General features: G+C 55.9%; 1 protein-coding gene across 4 annotated transcripts in view; it reads right to left on the bottom strand.

Moving 5' to 3' along the window:
• ATP2B2 (ATPase, Ca++ transporting, plasma membrane 2) overlaps positions 1-15,812 on the bottom strand; it is a 117,792-nt gene that overhangs the window by 78,130 nt on the left and 23,850 nt on the right. For all 4 annotated transcript variants that reach the window (XM_012655142.1, XM_012655145.1, XM_012655143.1 and 1 more), the window contains exon 2: positions 1,596-1,793. In XM_012655142.1, the coding sequence (XP_012510596.1) occupies positions 1,596-1,793 (198 nt within the window). The remainder of the gene's footprint in view (positions 1-1,595; positions 1,794-15,812) is intronic.

Genomic DNA, 15,812 nt, shown 5'->3' with positions numbered 1-15,812 from the left:
GACAGAGTCTGGGATGCCCCCTTGAGACCGAGTCTGTGCATGTGGGAAAGCGCAGTCGGCATCAGTGACACGAGTATGTCCATCACATGGAACCAAGCCCAGCGACAGGGCCGCGAAAGGCAGAGAGGTGCAGAGGGACTGAGCAGCCTTCTCACGCGAGGCAGGAAGGATGGGGTCCGAGACGAAGGCTGCAGAGGAAGCGTGGGGCCGCCACGCCCATGGCAGGAGCAGGGCCAGCGCCCAGCAGCCGAGTGCCGGGCTGCGTCGGCACTGGGTACGAGACCCTTCATCGCTCCTTGCGGTAACCTTGTGGGGTAGGATCACTTGCCCTGTTTTGCAGATAAGGAAACTGAGGATCAGAGAAGGAAAGAGCCTTGCCGAAGGTCACGCAGCTAGGAAGTGATGGAGACAGGATTTCAACCCGGGTGCCTGACTTCAGAGGCTGGGCTTTTTTCTCCTTCCACACTCGGAGGGAGAGGGGAGGGTTGTGGGGAGAGGCAGGGGAGAAAGAGGGAGGGAGGGAGATTTTCATGAGGCCAAACCTCCCAGCCCGCTCTTCCAGGACAGAGGCGGGCAAACTCTTTCTGCGGAAGGCCGGACAGTGAGTGTTTCAGGCCGTGCGGGCCACGTGGCTCTCGCCGCTCACCCTCGCTGCAACGTGGAAGGGAAGTGCACATGCTCAGATGAAACTTTATTCTTAAACCAGGAAACATATATTATGTGTCATATTTCCATGTCATGAAATATTCTTCTGGTATTTTTCAATCATTTAAAAATGTAAAAAGCACCCTTAGCTCATAGGTGAGGCCATCCAGACGTGGCCTGTGGACAGCAGGGTGTCCATCCCTGTCCTAGAATATCAGGTGCAGAGACCTCTGACATCGCCATGAATGTTTTGCAGTGGCGTGCCTCATGGGGAGGGGACTTGGGGATTCCGGGAAGCAGCCCAGCTTTGGAGGGCCCTGCAGAGGCGGGCTGCCCTGAGGGATACCGGTGAAGGGAGCTGAAGCACCTCAAATCAGACGATGTCTGCAGCCCCCAGGGTGAGCATTTCGGGGGCTCTGTCTTCAGGGGTGAAGGAGAGACCCTCACAGACCCTCACCTGTGTGCCTGCGAACATCCAGACGTCCAGCTCCAGTCTCTGTCCAACAGGACCAGACCCTCTCAGGGAGGGCTGACACCCATGCTCTTAACAAGCTCCCCAGGAAACGCTGAGGACTCCTTATTAGCTGGCGACCGCAAGCAAGTACATCCACTTTTCCGCGCCTTGGTTTCCTCATCTTTAAAATGGGCACAAGCATGGCCCCTGCTGCATGGGGTTATTAGGACGACACTGCGGCCTGGAGCTTGGCATGGTGTAAGTGCTCAACGATGCTCACTGTGACCACCACTTGTTGGCGCCACCCTTGCACTGCACACATGGGAAAACTGGGGCCTGGTTCCACTACGGTGGTGGCGAGGCCCTGTCCCCTGGGCCTCGGTTTCCTCCCCTGGAAGGAGCGGTGGCCGTGAGCCCCGAGCACGCTCCAGTGTGGACGCCGTGTCCACATGTGCACGCTCGTGGCGGGAACAAGTGGGGTCCGAGGCCGTCTTACCTTCATTGCTCTCGCCAGGTGGGTGGTAGAAGGACAGCCCCAGGGAGATGATGGCAGCGATCTCCAGGATGATGAGCGTCACGTCCTGCAGCGCCTCCCACACAAGCTGCAAGAAGGTTTTTGGCTTCTTCGGAGGTATAAAGTTTTGCCCAAAAATCTGCTTTCTCTTTTCCAGGTCTGGAGCCGTGCCCGGCAAACCTGTGGACAGAGCGCAGAGAGGTTGGCTCGGGGGCTGGGCGGGACACGGGGGCAGTGCCAGGAATCTAGGGCCAGAGAGGGGCAAACAGAGCAGGAAACTTGCAGGCACCTGGCCCAGGAGTTCACACCTCCACGGGCTTTGGGCCATGAGTGGGCTGAACAGTGGCCCCCAAAAGATATGTCCACATCCGAACCCCCGGAACCTGTGAGTGTGACCTCATTTGGGAAAAGTCTTTGTTGATGTAATTAAGTTAAGGACCTTGAGGTGAGGTCATCCTGGATTATTTGCATGGGCCTTAAATCCAGCGACAATTGTCCTTATGAGAGACACAGACACGGGGAAGATGGCCATGTAAAAACGGACGCAGAGACTGGGGTGATGCAGCCACAAGCCAAGGAACGCTGGAGCCACCAGGACCTGGAAGAGGCAAGGAGGGGTCCTCCGCCAGCATCTCCAGGGAGGGGCAGCCCTGCCGACACCCTGATTCAGGGCTTCTGGCCTCCAGAGCTGTGAGAGAACAAATAAGGCCCCAGCGTGTGGTCGTTGCTCTGGCAGCTGTGGGACGCGAACACACAGCACCGTGCCCGCCCCGCACCAGGCCCCGTTCTTTGTTTGCGTTTCCACCCACCCTCCCGCCGAGTGCAGCACGACAGATGAGAGAACAGCCTCTCTAGAGGCTCTGCTGGATTCCAGTCCCGGCCTGATGGCCCTAGCTCTCTGAACCTTGGTATCCTCTGTAATGGGGTGGGGACCGTACCTAACCCACGGCGTGGCTGCGAGTACCACAGGAGGTAATGCATGTGGTCCGTGAGCATTTACTGAGCACCTACTAAGTGCCTGGCACTGTCGTAGACACAGGAACAGAGCAGCCAACCAGACAGAGCGCCCTGCCCCGGGAGCTGACCTCGCCTGGGTGCCTGTGCCGGGTGCTCAGAGCCGCCCGCGGCCACTCAGTTGACCCAGCAGTTGCGCCGCTTCTGGGTGAGGGAGCGAGGTGCGGCCTGGCAAAGCCCTCATTGTGTGGGGCCTGGTCAGTGGTAAGGGCCCACTTCCAACCCACCACTTCTTCATTTCCAGGTGCTTCTTCCAGACTCGCGCCCTGCCCAGCAACCCTGAGAGGCTCCTCAGCTCCGGAATGAAATCCGCGCTCCCCTGCCTGGCTCCCCGGCCTCCTGACCTGACCCTGGAGTGAGGTCGGCAGCCTCATCTTTCGCTACGTGGCTTCATCCCAGCGTAGCCTGGCAGGTCCCTGTCTGGCGTTCTCTTCCTCCTGCCACACTGTGCTTGTGCCGCGCCCGTCTCTGCCAGTGTCCCTGCTGCTGTCTGCTGTCTGTACGTCCCCTCCATCGCTCACCAAAGGCCAGAAGTCCAAGCAGGGCTGGCCTTCAGCCCACTCCTGACAACCAGCACGCTTGGAGGACTGGAACAGTAGGCTTTTAAGTTGATGGGGGCCTAGTGGTTTAATACGATTCGGTTCCAGGATTCCACCAGTCTGTTGTTCACTGGCTCATTCATCCATTCGTGCGCTCAATTTGCATTTCTTGAGTCCCCACCATGGGCCCAGCCTAGTGATGTGGGGAGAGTGAGGTGCAGGTAACAGGCCCAGCCACCCGTGGACAAGAGCTGAGTGGTCCTGGGAGCCCAGCGGCCTGAGGTTCAGGGGTACAGGGAGACAGGCATTTTTCCTGTCTGCAGTTCTAGGTGCTGGGTGTCCTCTGCTGCCGACAGTGAGAACTCCATCGGGAGCCTCCAAGAGCCAGGATGGCCGAGACCCCCGGGGGAGAGCTCAGGGATGGCTCGTTCCCCAGGAGGCCTCGCACCAGCCTCTCCTGTCGGCTCTGCAGATTTCACATCCCACCTGTGCAGTGACAGTGAGGTTATGCCCACTTTATAGATGGGGAGAAAGGCTTCCCATCTGCCCCAGCTGCCTCGGGGTAGCTCCTGGGCCCCCGAGAACCCAGCTAGCCCTGAGCAGATAGAGAGGTTGCCTCCACTGTCCGTGCCAGGGCGGCCATCTGGGCTACCTGCGCGCAGAGCAAGCAGGCACAACACACCATAGTGCGCCTCCAGGAGCTGTAGGAAGGTTCCTGTCTTCCTCCCTTCGTCCAGTTCCACCCACTGCCAACGTCTGAAATTCTCCTACTTGAGCTTTATTCCTCTAACTAAAGGCTCCAATTCCTTTAGACTTCCTGGGAGGGAGAAGCCATCCTCAGTTCCAGGTGCCACGGCGTGAGTGACTTTCAGGCTTTTCCCTGGGAGTGGGTTTTGACAAGGGGAGAAGGGGGAGTTCAAGAGGGTGGTGGGCTCTGACCAGCCCACATTGGTCTGTTATAGGAGTTGCTGTGCCTTTGGCCAGCCAATTCCCTTCTCTGAGCCTCAGTTTCCCCATCCCAACAATGGTGGAGTTCAGTAAGATGGGTATGCCCCAAGGATCCCAGAGGTTCCAAGGTCTGCAGGCCCCGAAGTGGTTCTGCTGAGGTCTGTTTCCACATTTTGGGAGAGCTCTTGATAAAATTTGCTGTAAATAAGAGGCTTTGCTAAGAAAAAGCTTGGTGAGGGTGGGGCCAGCCCATCCCTTCTTGATTAACTCAAAGAGAAAGCGGTCTCTGAACCTTCTGAGGTTCTGTGAGCCAAACGTTCTGGAGTGTAGAGTGTGAACGGCTGATATCATGTGGATGTTCTCCAGTTCTGGGAGCCAGGCCACAGCTCTGGGGGCTCTGTCGTGCTGGGAGCCACAGGCCAGGCACTGGGACCCTGAGTCCTGGGACAGCAAACAGGGTAGGGGTGGCAAATTTGAACAGGTTTTGTGATGAGTGAAGTAGGTGGGTGGGAGATGATGGGGAGCAGTGGGGTCTGCGGCAAAGTGAACAATCTCAGTCCTTCTAAAGGGGGCAGCCGTTTCTCAGCTCCCGTGGGGGACTGTGGGCCCAGTTGGCGGATCTTCCAGTTTTCTAAGAGAAGCTGGATCTGGAATTTGCTGTAAAATCTCCCCATTAAAAATATTCCAGGACCAAATACAGCCCTCAGCTTGCCAGTTTGAGACCCGCGAGGCTATGGGGTGGGGTGGGGGAGGGGCCAGAGCAGGGCAGCCTCCCTGGCCTCCCTCCTGGGCAGCTCCCTTCCCAGCGCCAGGCCCCGCCCTGCTCGCTCGGGCTTCAGAGAAGACCTCTGTCTTTCCGAAATAACTCAGGGAACAGAAATATTCGTATCTTCTGCTAGGGCTTTTCCCATGGCAGAAACTTCTAGGCAGTTTCCACAACACCCAACACCCCAGAATCTAAGTCCAAGAGCGGACTCCTGGGCACGGAGGCCCACGTGGGGCCTCTGAGATGGTATATGTGGCCACGACACCCCACTCACCATCTTCCTATCAGCGAAGGCGGGCCAAGCTGGAGCTGGGCATACCAGGCCCCAAGAACACGGGTGGGGTTTGGGCTCAGACCTTGGGCCTGGGCTCAAATCCCAGCTCTGAGTGACTCTGGGTAAGTGACCTCACTGCTCGGTGCCTCAGTTTCCCATTTGTAAAACGCAGGCAGCAGCAGTGCCTATTTTACAGGGGTGGGGTGGGGCTTCGGCGAGATGTCTCCCGCGAGGGGCACAGCACTGCGTCTGTGTCAGGTGAGCGGACCGTACTATGACCACTGTCCAGTTTTTAGGCTGTGTGGGAGATTCACCCAGACCTCCTGGGAGAGGAAGGCTTTGGACTGGCAGGATTTTGGTAAGACGGAGAGGGGTCGGTTCAGGTGAGGAAAGGCACGGCAGAAGGGCCTTGTGACTGAAGGCAAACCACTTCCCCTCTCTGGGCCTCGGTTTCCCCACATGTGACATGAAGGACTGGCCTGGATGAAGGCGGGGGCTTTCTGTACTCTGTATCCAGAGACAGTGGTTTTGAGGACCTGCAGGTGGGACATGTGGCCTGGTCCAGCCCACCCACCACGCCCTTCCCAGGAGCTGAGCCTCGTCGTCTCCCTGCCTTCCCGCTGAACATCAACACACCTGGTTTTGGGAGCAGAAACAACAGAGGTTGGTGTGAGAGATGGCGTTAGAGATTCGATTTAGATTAGAGAGCATCTCACCATTTAGCATGTTAGAAATTAATATAGTATGCCGAGTATCACTAGACAAAGCCAGGGAGGCCCCGAAATTCAGAAACACAAATGCCCAGACAGATGCTGCGGGGTATGGGTGTTCCCCTGTGAATTCGCTTTCTGAACAAGACAGAGCACGGGGCCAGGAGCCAGGCTGGGGTCTTGGCTCTACCCGGACTTACGAGTGAACTTGAGCCATTTGTTTCATCCTTCAGAGACTCAGTTTTCTCATCAATAAAATAACCCCTAGGCTGGGGAGAGCCACACGCAGAGCAGTGGTGCGAAAGCTCTCTGCAGACTACAGCACAATCATTGTGTCTTCGTGGTGAAACATACATCGGCACTTGCCCAGACTCTTCTCCCGGGGTCAGACCCGGGGTGCCCTATACTTGCACAGAGAAGAAACCACAGGGCAGAGCGGGGCACTCTGGCTGTGCAGGAACTGCTTGTTGCAATGGCTGCTTGCTGTCCCTGGGCATTTTGAGAAATCTCTGTCCCAAAGTTCATCTCTACTCAGCTGTCCTGGACACTAACGGGCTTTCCCAGCCTCTAAGCCTCTGCCCTGGCACTCCCCACTCCTCTGCCCGGAGTGCCTTCCTCTCTCTTCTCAGCCGTTTCTGACCCCTGCTAACAGCAGCCTCAGGCCATCAGAGGTTTTATTTGGTCTGCCGGTGTTTTTAAAAAGTGGACATTTTTCAGAAACGTTCGAAACTCAGGCAATTCCACATAACATCCCGAGGTCTGGCGCGCCATGCACCGACCTAAGTTGGAACTCGTGATTGGGAGTTGTCTGACTCAAACGCCAGCCCCACATCAGCTCTGTTAAGGAAAGCCTGGGCGACAGTGCGCGGCGGCTGGTCTCTCAGGGCAGAGGGAGCCTGTGCCTTGTCGGGCCACAGAGCACAGAGCTGGGGACCAGGAGGACAAGGCACAAGGAGGGCGTTCTGGCGTTATGAGGAGGAGGCCTTTCGACCAGGTGAGCTGAGGATGGATGGATTATCTAGGGAAGAAGGGAGGGAGAATGTTCACACAAAGGCTGGTGGCCACCATGGCTGTCCCATCACCAGAAGCCAGGCCCCCAGAGACTCAGGATCCTCCTATCTTAGGGAGGCCTGAGTTTCTCCTACTCCATCGGCCCCTCTGGAGGTAGAGGAGGTACCTAGGGTCATACTAAATGGTGTGCATCCAATCAATCATCTACCCATTCAGCCAATCAACAAATATTCATTGAGCACCTACTATAAGCCACACATTGTTCTATATGTCGGGGGTGCTTCAGTGAGGAAGAGCAGGGCGTCAGGAAGGATTTCCTGGCAGGTGTCATTATAATTTGGGTGAGCTCAGAAGAAGGAGTGAGAGTTAATAAGTCAAAAGGGTGTGAGTGGTCTGCAAAGGAGAAAGAAATTTCGAAGGGCCTGGGAAAAGCCAGAGTAGCTGGAACATCCCTGGTTTGCCACTCAGGAGAGGAGACCAGTGGCTTCCAAGGAAGAGGACACATCTACTGTGCTCTTTGCACCCAGTGGCCGGGAAAGGCTGAATTCTTCCCATGCCACACAGGGGTAGCACTATGCAGGCCTCGAGGGCAGTGGGGAGGTGAGAGTGTTCTCTGACGGAGACTTCGGCTCTTGTAACTCATCTCGCTACCCTCTTCCCCTTGCCTGCTTGGTAGCTTAGCACTGGATTTGCAGTTCACCTCTTGAAGCTGCACTGGATGACTCAGTGGCATGTGTTGTGCTGGTGAATCTTCATCTTCTTTCTCCTCTCCTCCCCTTGTCTGGATTTCCTAACTCAGGTGGATTTAAAACCTTTTAGTGTGAGACAAACTTTCATAAGCCACTTTGGTGGTAGGATGCGGTTAATTAATCAGAATGAGGAAGGGGCTACTGAGATAGGTAAAGGAGCAGGGGCTGGGCTGGAGGTCAGAATGGAGGGGAGGGATGACGGCGCAGGGATGTTTCTCCCTGGCAGTGGGGGTAGGACAGGGCTCTGCTCTTCCCATGAGTGGGACACCGCACGCCAACAGTCTGGGCTCCACTGACAGCAGAGGCCGCTGGCCATTGGGAGGGGCTCAGGGTGAGTGTTCCAGGCCATCCAGATGACCTCTGACCTCTTCTCCCAGCTCTGAGGCTCCATGAGGCTGAGCACCTCTGTTTCCAACAAGGGAACCCCAGAGATGTTTCCACCCCTGGCAGGAGCTGGCTGATGTTTGGGGCACCATCTGGCTGAGTGGACCTGCCCACTGCCCAAGGAAATGATTTCGAGTAAAAAACCCAGCAATAATCATGCCCCCCAGATTCTCCGTCTGCTGCTCAGAGTTCGTGTGAAAGCGAACTGCCCCCCAGAGGAGCCCAGGCCACAGGTAGTGGTGAGGGGGGAAGTGAGCCGAGAGCAGGGTTCTTGACGGGGGTGGGGGATGGGAGCCTGCCCCTTGTTTGCAGGGCAGGGGCCGCTAAGCTGGGATGGGCCACACGGGTGGGTGACAGCAGCAGGCTGTTGGGTGACCTCAGCCCTGGGTTCGAACCCCGGCAGCTCCTTGGTTCAGGGCTGGTGCCTTGGGCAAGTTTTTTCCCTGTCGGAGCCACAGTTTCCACTGCAGTGAAATGTGGAAAAAGATATTAGCGTCTTGCAGGGTTGATGGAGGATGTGTATAAATAGTGCCTGGCACATATTGGCCCTCGTAAATGACAGGTGTGAGCTGGGTGCGGTGGCTCACACCTGTAATCCCAGCACTCTGGGAGGCTGAGGCAGGAGGATCACTTGAGCCCAGGAGTTTGAGGCTGCAGTGAGCTATGATGATGCCACTGCGCTTTAGCCTGGGTGACAGGGCGAGACTTTGTCTCAAAAAAAAAAAACAAACAAAAAAAACAAAGACAGATGCAGTTGTTATTACTAACTCCTGTAACAAACTACTGCTGCTACTCTGGGCCTAGAATGTGCATCCTCGGTATTTCTGTCTGCGTTGCCACTGTCTTAGTTTGTGAAAAAAGCACCAACACAGCCACAGCACACCCCGACCTAGATCTGGAGACCTGACTTGAATCCACCTGTCCCTGCTGTGTGACATTGAGTGGATCACTCACCGTCCCGAGAGGGGGACCTCAGCTGTCTCACTTGCGGATCAAACAGAACCAAGGCCCTGACAGCGCTTTGTAAACGGTAAAGTTCTTCTACTGTGAGCGCCCCATTATGCAGATGCATACACTGAGGCACAGGGTCCTTCTGTTGGGAAGGTAACTGAGCCAGGCCTTTTGCCACAGAGTCCAGCGGCCACCCTGCCTGCTCCGGCCTGATCTAGTTAGGGGCAGGCTGCGTCCGCTCGGAACAAATGCCCCACAGGAATCCTGCTTCACACCGGCCCGCTCGCTGTGACTCTGGGGCGCTTAGGAGATTTCCGATGAAATGCATGATGAGTGCTTTCCCGAGAAAAGCTGTGCAGGTGGCTTCCTGGCACTGCTACACGTATTTAAAAAACAGAAACAAGGTTCACACCAAACAGTGCCCGAGAGGCACCCAGAAAGCAGGCGCGTGACTCGGTACGCGTGAGAGGTGTCAGCGCGAGCGTGTGTGCCCAAGGTTGTGCGGACGTGGGCACGCGCGGGGGTGTGGGGCAGGAGTCCACATGCCCCGTGCCCCGTCAGAGGCCAGGCAGAGCAGGCAGCTCACACAGGCGTCACTGATGGGACTTTTGGAACTCACGGTGGCTCACGACAAAGCCATGAAATGGGACGGCAGACCTAAGTCTGAGCCTTGCCCGGGGCTGCTTCCCAGCTCTGTGACCTTGGGCGGGTGACTTCCCCTCTCTGGGCCTTCATTTCCTTGTGCGCAACATGAAGACTACTGACAGCGCCTGCCTCATCGAGTTAAGCGAGGTAACACCTCGACGCCTGGCGCACAGCAGGGCTGTCTTCATGTGAGCTCCCACTGCTGCTGCTGTTACTACTGAGCCACCGCCGAGGCTCTGGCTCCCAGCGTGGCTGCACGTTGGCATCACCAGGGAGCTTTAAAGAGTATCACTGTCCGGCTGTAGTCCGGAGACGCTGAGTGAATCGGGCTGGGCAGGGCCTTAGCCTGGGCCCTGGGAGTCTTAAGAGCTCCCCAAAGTGTGCGGTGTGCAGCCAGCGAGGTGGTCTCCAGGGGCGGCAGCTTCAGCATCCCCTGAAGACTTGTTAGAATGCAGATTCTCAGGCCTCACTGGCCCTACTGCGTCCACACTGCGGGGTGGGGCCCGGCCACCGCGGTGTTCCAATCCCTCAGCCTCGGCCTGAAGAATCGCCGGCCTGGGGCCAAGGGGGAGAAGGACGCTCAGCTGCCAGGTGCTCTGGGCACATCGTCACCTCGGAACCTCGTCAATAACCCTGAGACGTGGGGGCGGTTGCCAAGGCTTGTCCGGGTCACACAGCGGGGGGTGACAGAGCCCGGCCCCAGCCTGGGGCTGCCTTCGCTGTCATCTGCAGGGCTTGCCGGCTCCCCCAGGGCCCACCTCCTTCCCTGGGAGCTGCTGGCCAGGCTCACCACCTCTCCGGAGGTGGCAGAGGAGGTCGTAAGTGCTGCAAGCTGAGAAGCCGGCAAACCCAGACTCGAATCTCTGGGTGTGGAGACCACACACTCTGACTGTCTCCTGCTGGTGGCTAAAGGCAGCTGGAGAAGGAGAAACTAGGAACCAGGTGAGGAGAGAAAGGAGACCGGCAGAAGTGAGCAGGCAGCGTAGGGCCAGGAGATCGCCCTCAAGGTCAGCTCTGAGGCACCCTGTCCTGCTCCGCAACCTTCCATGGCTCCCCATGCCCTTTACGACCATCCAATTCCTGGGCTTGCAGTGGCCCCTCTGACATCCCAAAGGACTCCTCCTGCGTCACTCCAGCCAGGCCACACTTACCCCCTGTCCTGCCCAGCCGCAGGCCCTGCAGCGCCTGGCATTAGTCTGCTCCGTCCGTGCTCATCTGGCTCCTCCCCAGCATGCCCACCCTCCCTCTGTCGACCGCCCTGTGTAGTTAGTCTGCAGCGACCCAGATGGACGTTTGCTGCCGTCGTCCGGAAGCCTTGCTCGGTTTACCTAGCAATAACAACCTCTCCTTCTTGTCTTTCCTTAACAGCCTTTGTCAGGCAGCTCTTTCTTCACTAACGCCTCTGCTGGGCGTCTCTCCTGTGCCAGGTTTTGGCCCCGAGAGATCCCCAGCTGAGATCGCCCTTTGCTGCCACTGCCTTCTGGACGTGGATTCCGCTATCCCCTGACGGAGGCTGCTTGCGCCAGAGCACAGCAGGCCCCCAGTGCACCTCCCTCCCCTCCTGCCTCTCTGGCGGCCAGAGATGGGGGTGTGGATGCTGCAGCTGCCCAGAGGCCCCTGGACAAATGGGCAGCCACGTGCCGCCTGTAAGAGCCACTTAATGAACCTGGGACAGAGAGACACTGCCTCTGCAGGACAACAGCCCATGCCCTGGGCATCGCCTGCGGTCTGGGTCTGTCTGGGCGGTCACGGGAGATTCAGAACAGGTCTGATGGGCTGTCTGTCACCCAGCATCTGTGCTGAGCACGGGTATAGCGCTTGGAGTTTATGATCACATCACAGAGCCGATGGCTCCTGATGGGCAGGGTGCAGGGTGAGGGGTGTCTTTCTCATAGCTGGTGGCCCCAGGTGGGGTTTTCTAAGGACCTAAGTCTCTAATCCTTACAAGTGGCTGGTGGAGGGGGAGGTGTTTACTGGTTGCACGCTCACACACAGACCCGACATCGAGCCATGCACGTGCACACGCAGACGTGGCACGCGGCTGTGGACATGAATGTGCGGAGTTGCACGCTGGGCGGTTTCTCCGTGGGCCGGTGTGCACGCGTGGGCACGGCACGGAGCGGGGCACGTGCTGTGTGCCTCTAACCCGCCACGCGCGGCACAGGTTTCCACTGGTCGGAGTCCACCACTCGTGTTCTCCCCGAGGCAGGCTGGGCCCTGCCCCTCCCCGCTGCGGGAATTCTTAATAACCCCCCGCTCAGGGTGCTGGACCGCCACACGGGCAGGGACGTGGGTGCGGGGGCGGGAGCAGTGCAGCGGCGCACACTGACAACAGAAAATGAATTGTTTGTTGCTCTCTGCAGTTCCGATTTCACGGGATGTCCTGTATCCGTCTTCGTGGGGTCTGACCACCCCGTCCCCAAGTCCCTGCCTTGCTTCCCCGAAGCTGGAGCAGCAAATGTCCCGTGGCAGCCACTCTCACCCTCCCATGGACAGGTGGGAGAAGGGAGGCCCAGAGACGGGCAGTGACCTGACCCAGGTCCAGCGAGAGTCAGCGCGGAGCCCGGGCCCCTTCACCACCCCGCGGGGGCGTAAGGAAGGAGCGAACGCTCGGCTCGCTCAAACCAGCCTTACTTACTCCCCTCTGTCCGCTGTGCTGGAGAGACTGGATCCGGCCTGTCCTGGGGTGACCTCTGAGCAGGCTTTGTCTCAGCCCTTTGAAAAATGGAGGCCAGAAAAGCCATTTCTCCCTCCTCCTGCACAGGGGCCTCCGTGAGTGCTGCCATCTGCCGCTCCAGGCGCCCCGCAGAGCCGCTGCCTGCAGCCTCCCAGGACGGCTTCAGTTCCAGTCTCCACTCAGCCTGCCACCTCCCGACAGAGAGACAGAGAGTGGTGCCCCACTCTGAGCCTCAGTGTCCTCATCTGCCAACTGGGGCAGAGGGACAGCCTAGCTTCGGCCGCCGGGGCAGATGAAAGGAAATGCAACGTGGACAGTGCCTGGCACACAGCTGGCACCCAGAGCCCGGGCAGAATATTCCTTTTCTCCTTTTGAACTCAAACGCTACCCCCATGCTGCATGGACAGCAGTGGCAGCGCGCTCGTGTCTTCTCATTGTTCTGTGACCTCAAGTGACCCCTCCAGTGACGCAGGACCAACCCCCTGCAACGCCCCCGTCAGGCTGGGGCTGCAGCTCATGTAAGTGAGCACGTGTGTGCTTACGTGAGCATCACTTTGCACACATCTAATTCTGGCCGTGCTGTAAGACAGAGACTACAAGCTTCATTTTGTGGATGGACAAACTAAGGCTCAGAAAGGTAAAGAGGCTTGCTCAGGGCCACACAGCTAAAGTTGGGATTTACACTCAGGTCTTTGAGGCTCCACAACTGTACTCTTTCCACACCATGCCATGCTGCCTGCTTCAGGACCCAGCACGGAAATGAAAGCCGACAACTCTGCCATTTTCCTTGTTGCTCTTGAGACAGCCTCTTGCTATAACCAGAGACTTGGCAATAGACAAGAGCTAGCTCCCAGGGATGCCAAGCACCTGAAGGAAATAGGGAAAACTTAGTCACCAGGCTGGGTGTTGCTAAATATTTGTGTTGTCACTGCGGTGTGGGTTCCTCCATTAGCATAAATAAAAGTCTTATATTTTGAAAGAAAAAAAAATCCACAAGTCTTTCAAAAGCTACAACATTTATAGAAAAATGCATTTCTGTCTTTGGAAAGCGAGTGGGCTAAATCAACGGTGGTACATCTAGTCCACAGAATACTACACGGCAGTTAAAAAAAATGAGATCCATTTTTATGTACTAACCTAGAAGGCTCTCCAAGACTCCTTTTTGAGTTAAAAAAGAGCAAGTTGCAGAACAATATGTATAGCTTTATTCCACTTATATAAAACAGAAAACTCTACAAAATAATATTCTGTATTTTCTATGGGTACATATATATGTAAATATGTAGCAAAAGGTCTGAAAGGATCTGCTCCAAACTCACGAAGATGGTATCTCTGGGGAGGGGAAAGGGTACTATGTTAGGTTGCAGTGGTCAGGCAAACTCTAGCTTTGATTGAAATATTTTAATTTTAATCAGGAGAATGTGTCCATGTTTTATTTAAATAATTCGAAGTTTAATTTAAAAGGGAAATCGGTATGTACTGTAAGAAAATAAATATTTGTTTCCACATAACCTTTGGATGAAGCAGACTTGGGCACAAACATTCCTGGGTTAAAATCTCACTTTCTCTCTTACTATCTGTGTGTTCTTTCTGAGTCACTTCACCTCCTCTGTACCATGGGCTGTGGTGCCCGGCCTAGAGCCAGGCTGTGAAGACTAAAATAATGTAACAATATATGTAACCTAAACATCTGTACCCCTGTAATATGCTGAAATAAAATAAATAAATAAATAAAATAATGTAACGAGTGTGACATACCAGGCACAGAGCAGGCGTTCAATGTACGAACCCATCTTTTCCTTTCTTCTGTATCCTGTCCCCATCTCCCATCAGGGTCCTCTCCTGCCTCCTGACCCCGTTATGCCACCCGGCAAACCTCAAGGGAAAGCTTATCTCAGATCTGATTGTTCCCCTCTGCTGCCCACGTTGGTCCAGGCCACCTCCTTGCTTGCCTGGAGGGCCTCAGCAGCCACCTCACCAGCATCCCTGCTCCCGCCCTCAATCCAGTCTCCACCCAGCAGCCAGAGGATGTTTTAAATGTGGAAAGTGCACTGTGTTCACGTGAAGCCCTTGCTTAAAACGCTGCAGTGGCTCCCCTTGCATGCGCAGGAAATCCACTCTCCTTACCCAGATCTGCAAGGCCCTGTAGATGGTCTTGCTCCCGCTGTCCTCTGTAGCCCCACTGCTCCTGTCCCACCACTATGCTCCAGTGACACCAGCCTCTTTTCTGAGGCTTCAATACACTGCTTCCCTGCCTCAGGGCCTTTGCACATGCTATTCCCTCTGCCTGGAATGTTCTTTCCCTCTTTTTGTTCCTAACTCAGCACTTTCTTTGGCTGAACCTTGCTCCTGGCTAGGTTAGACCCCCTTTTGAATGTTCTCATGGCTCCCCTCAAATCCATTTCATTTTAATCATTTTTATAATTAATAATGTAGTGGTTTTTCTTTTTTTTTCTTTTTTTTTTTTTGAGACAGAGTCTTGCTCTGTCACCCTGGGTAGAGTGCAGTGGCACCATCCTAGCTCACAGCAACCTCAAACTCCTGGACTCAAGCAATTCTCTTGCCTCAGCCTCCCAAATAGCTGGGACTATAGGCATGCGCCCTGATGCCCAGACAATTTTTCTATTTTTAGTAGAGATGGGTCTTGCTCTTGCTCAGGCTGGTCTCAAACTCCTGAGCTCAAGCGATCTTCCTGCCTCGGGCTCCCAGAGTGCTAGGATTACAGGTGTGAGCCACTATGCCTGGTCTGGTTTTTCTTAATGTTTGTTTCTCTTGCTGACTCTGAGTTCCCTGAGGGTGAGGATTGCATCTGTCTGGGTCTGATACATAGCAGATGCTGAATAAACATGCGGCCTCTCCTAGGTATACCTGCATAGGAAGAAAGCAGTGAATAGGGGCCAGTGCTTAACTCCAAAGCAATGTCTGCTATAAGAGAGGTATTTTCAGGCCAAGGATTGGGAAGCAGAGGAGCTACCCAGGGACTCCTCGAGTCATTCTCTTCTGTGCCCGAGGCCACACAGCAGGTGCCCCAGTGGCCTCCCATGTCCTTGTTGCTGACAGGAGGGATGGCGGAGCCCCCAGCTAGACCTCCAGGGCTGAGAAAGCCATGAAAGTACTGGGGAAATGTGCCTCTCCAGCCCCAGCCTCAACCTGGGACGTCCCTCGAACTTCCCGTTTACCTGTCTGAGGTTACTGCGGGGGGAAGTTGTCAGTGAAATCCAGTATCGGAAATAAATGCCAGGAAAGTAGAGGCCTTCCTTTCTGTGACAGTGGCTCCTCCCTGCTCTTCAAAAACGCAGCTTTTTTGAGGAGCAGGAGGCACTTCCTAGAAATGGATTGTCCCTCTGGATGAGAGAACGCTGAGGGGGACGGCAGTGGGGGTGGGGCCGGGGTTGGAGGAGCTGGTGCTGAGACGGTTATGAAGCCAGTCGGAAAACCCACGGGACGCAGAAGCAGAGAGCGAGTCCCGGGGGGAAGCCGAGCTAGAGGCGGCACCGACACCCGTTCTCATGTCTGAAGACGATGAGGTGA

This window comes from Propithecus coquereli, unplaced genomic scaffold (assembly GCF_000956105.1).
Source record: "Propithecus coquereli isolate 6110/MARCELLA unplaced genomic scaffold, Pcoq_1.0 Scaffold461, whole genome shotgun sequence".
Lineage (NCBI taxonomy): Eukaryota > Metazoa > Chordata > Mammalia > Primates > Indriidae > Propithecus > Propithecus coquereli.
Note: the sequence above shows the minus strand (reverse complement) of the source record. Positions and strands in the feature narration are given on the sequence as shown.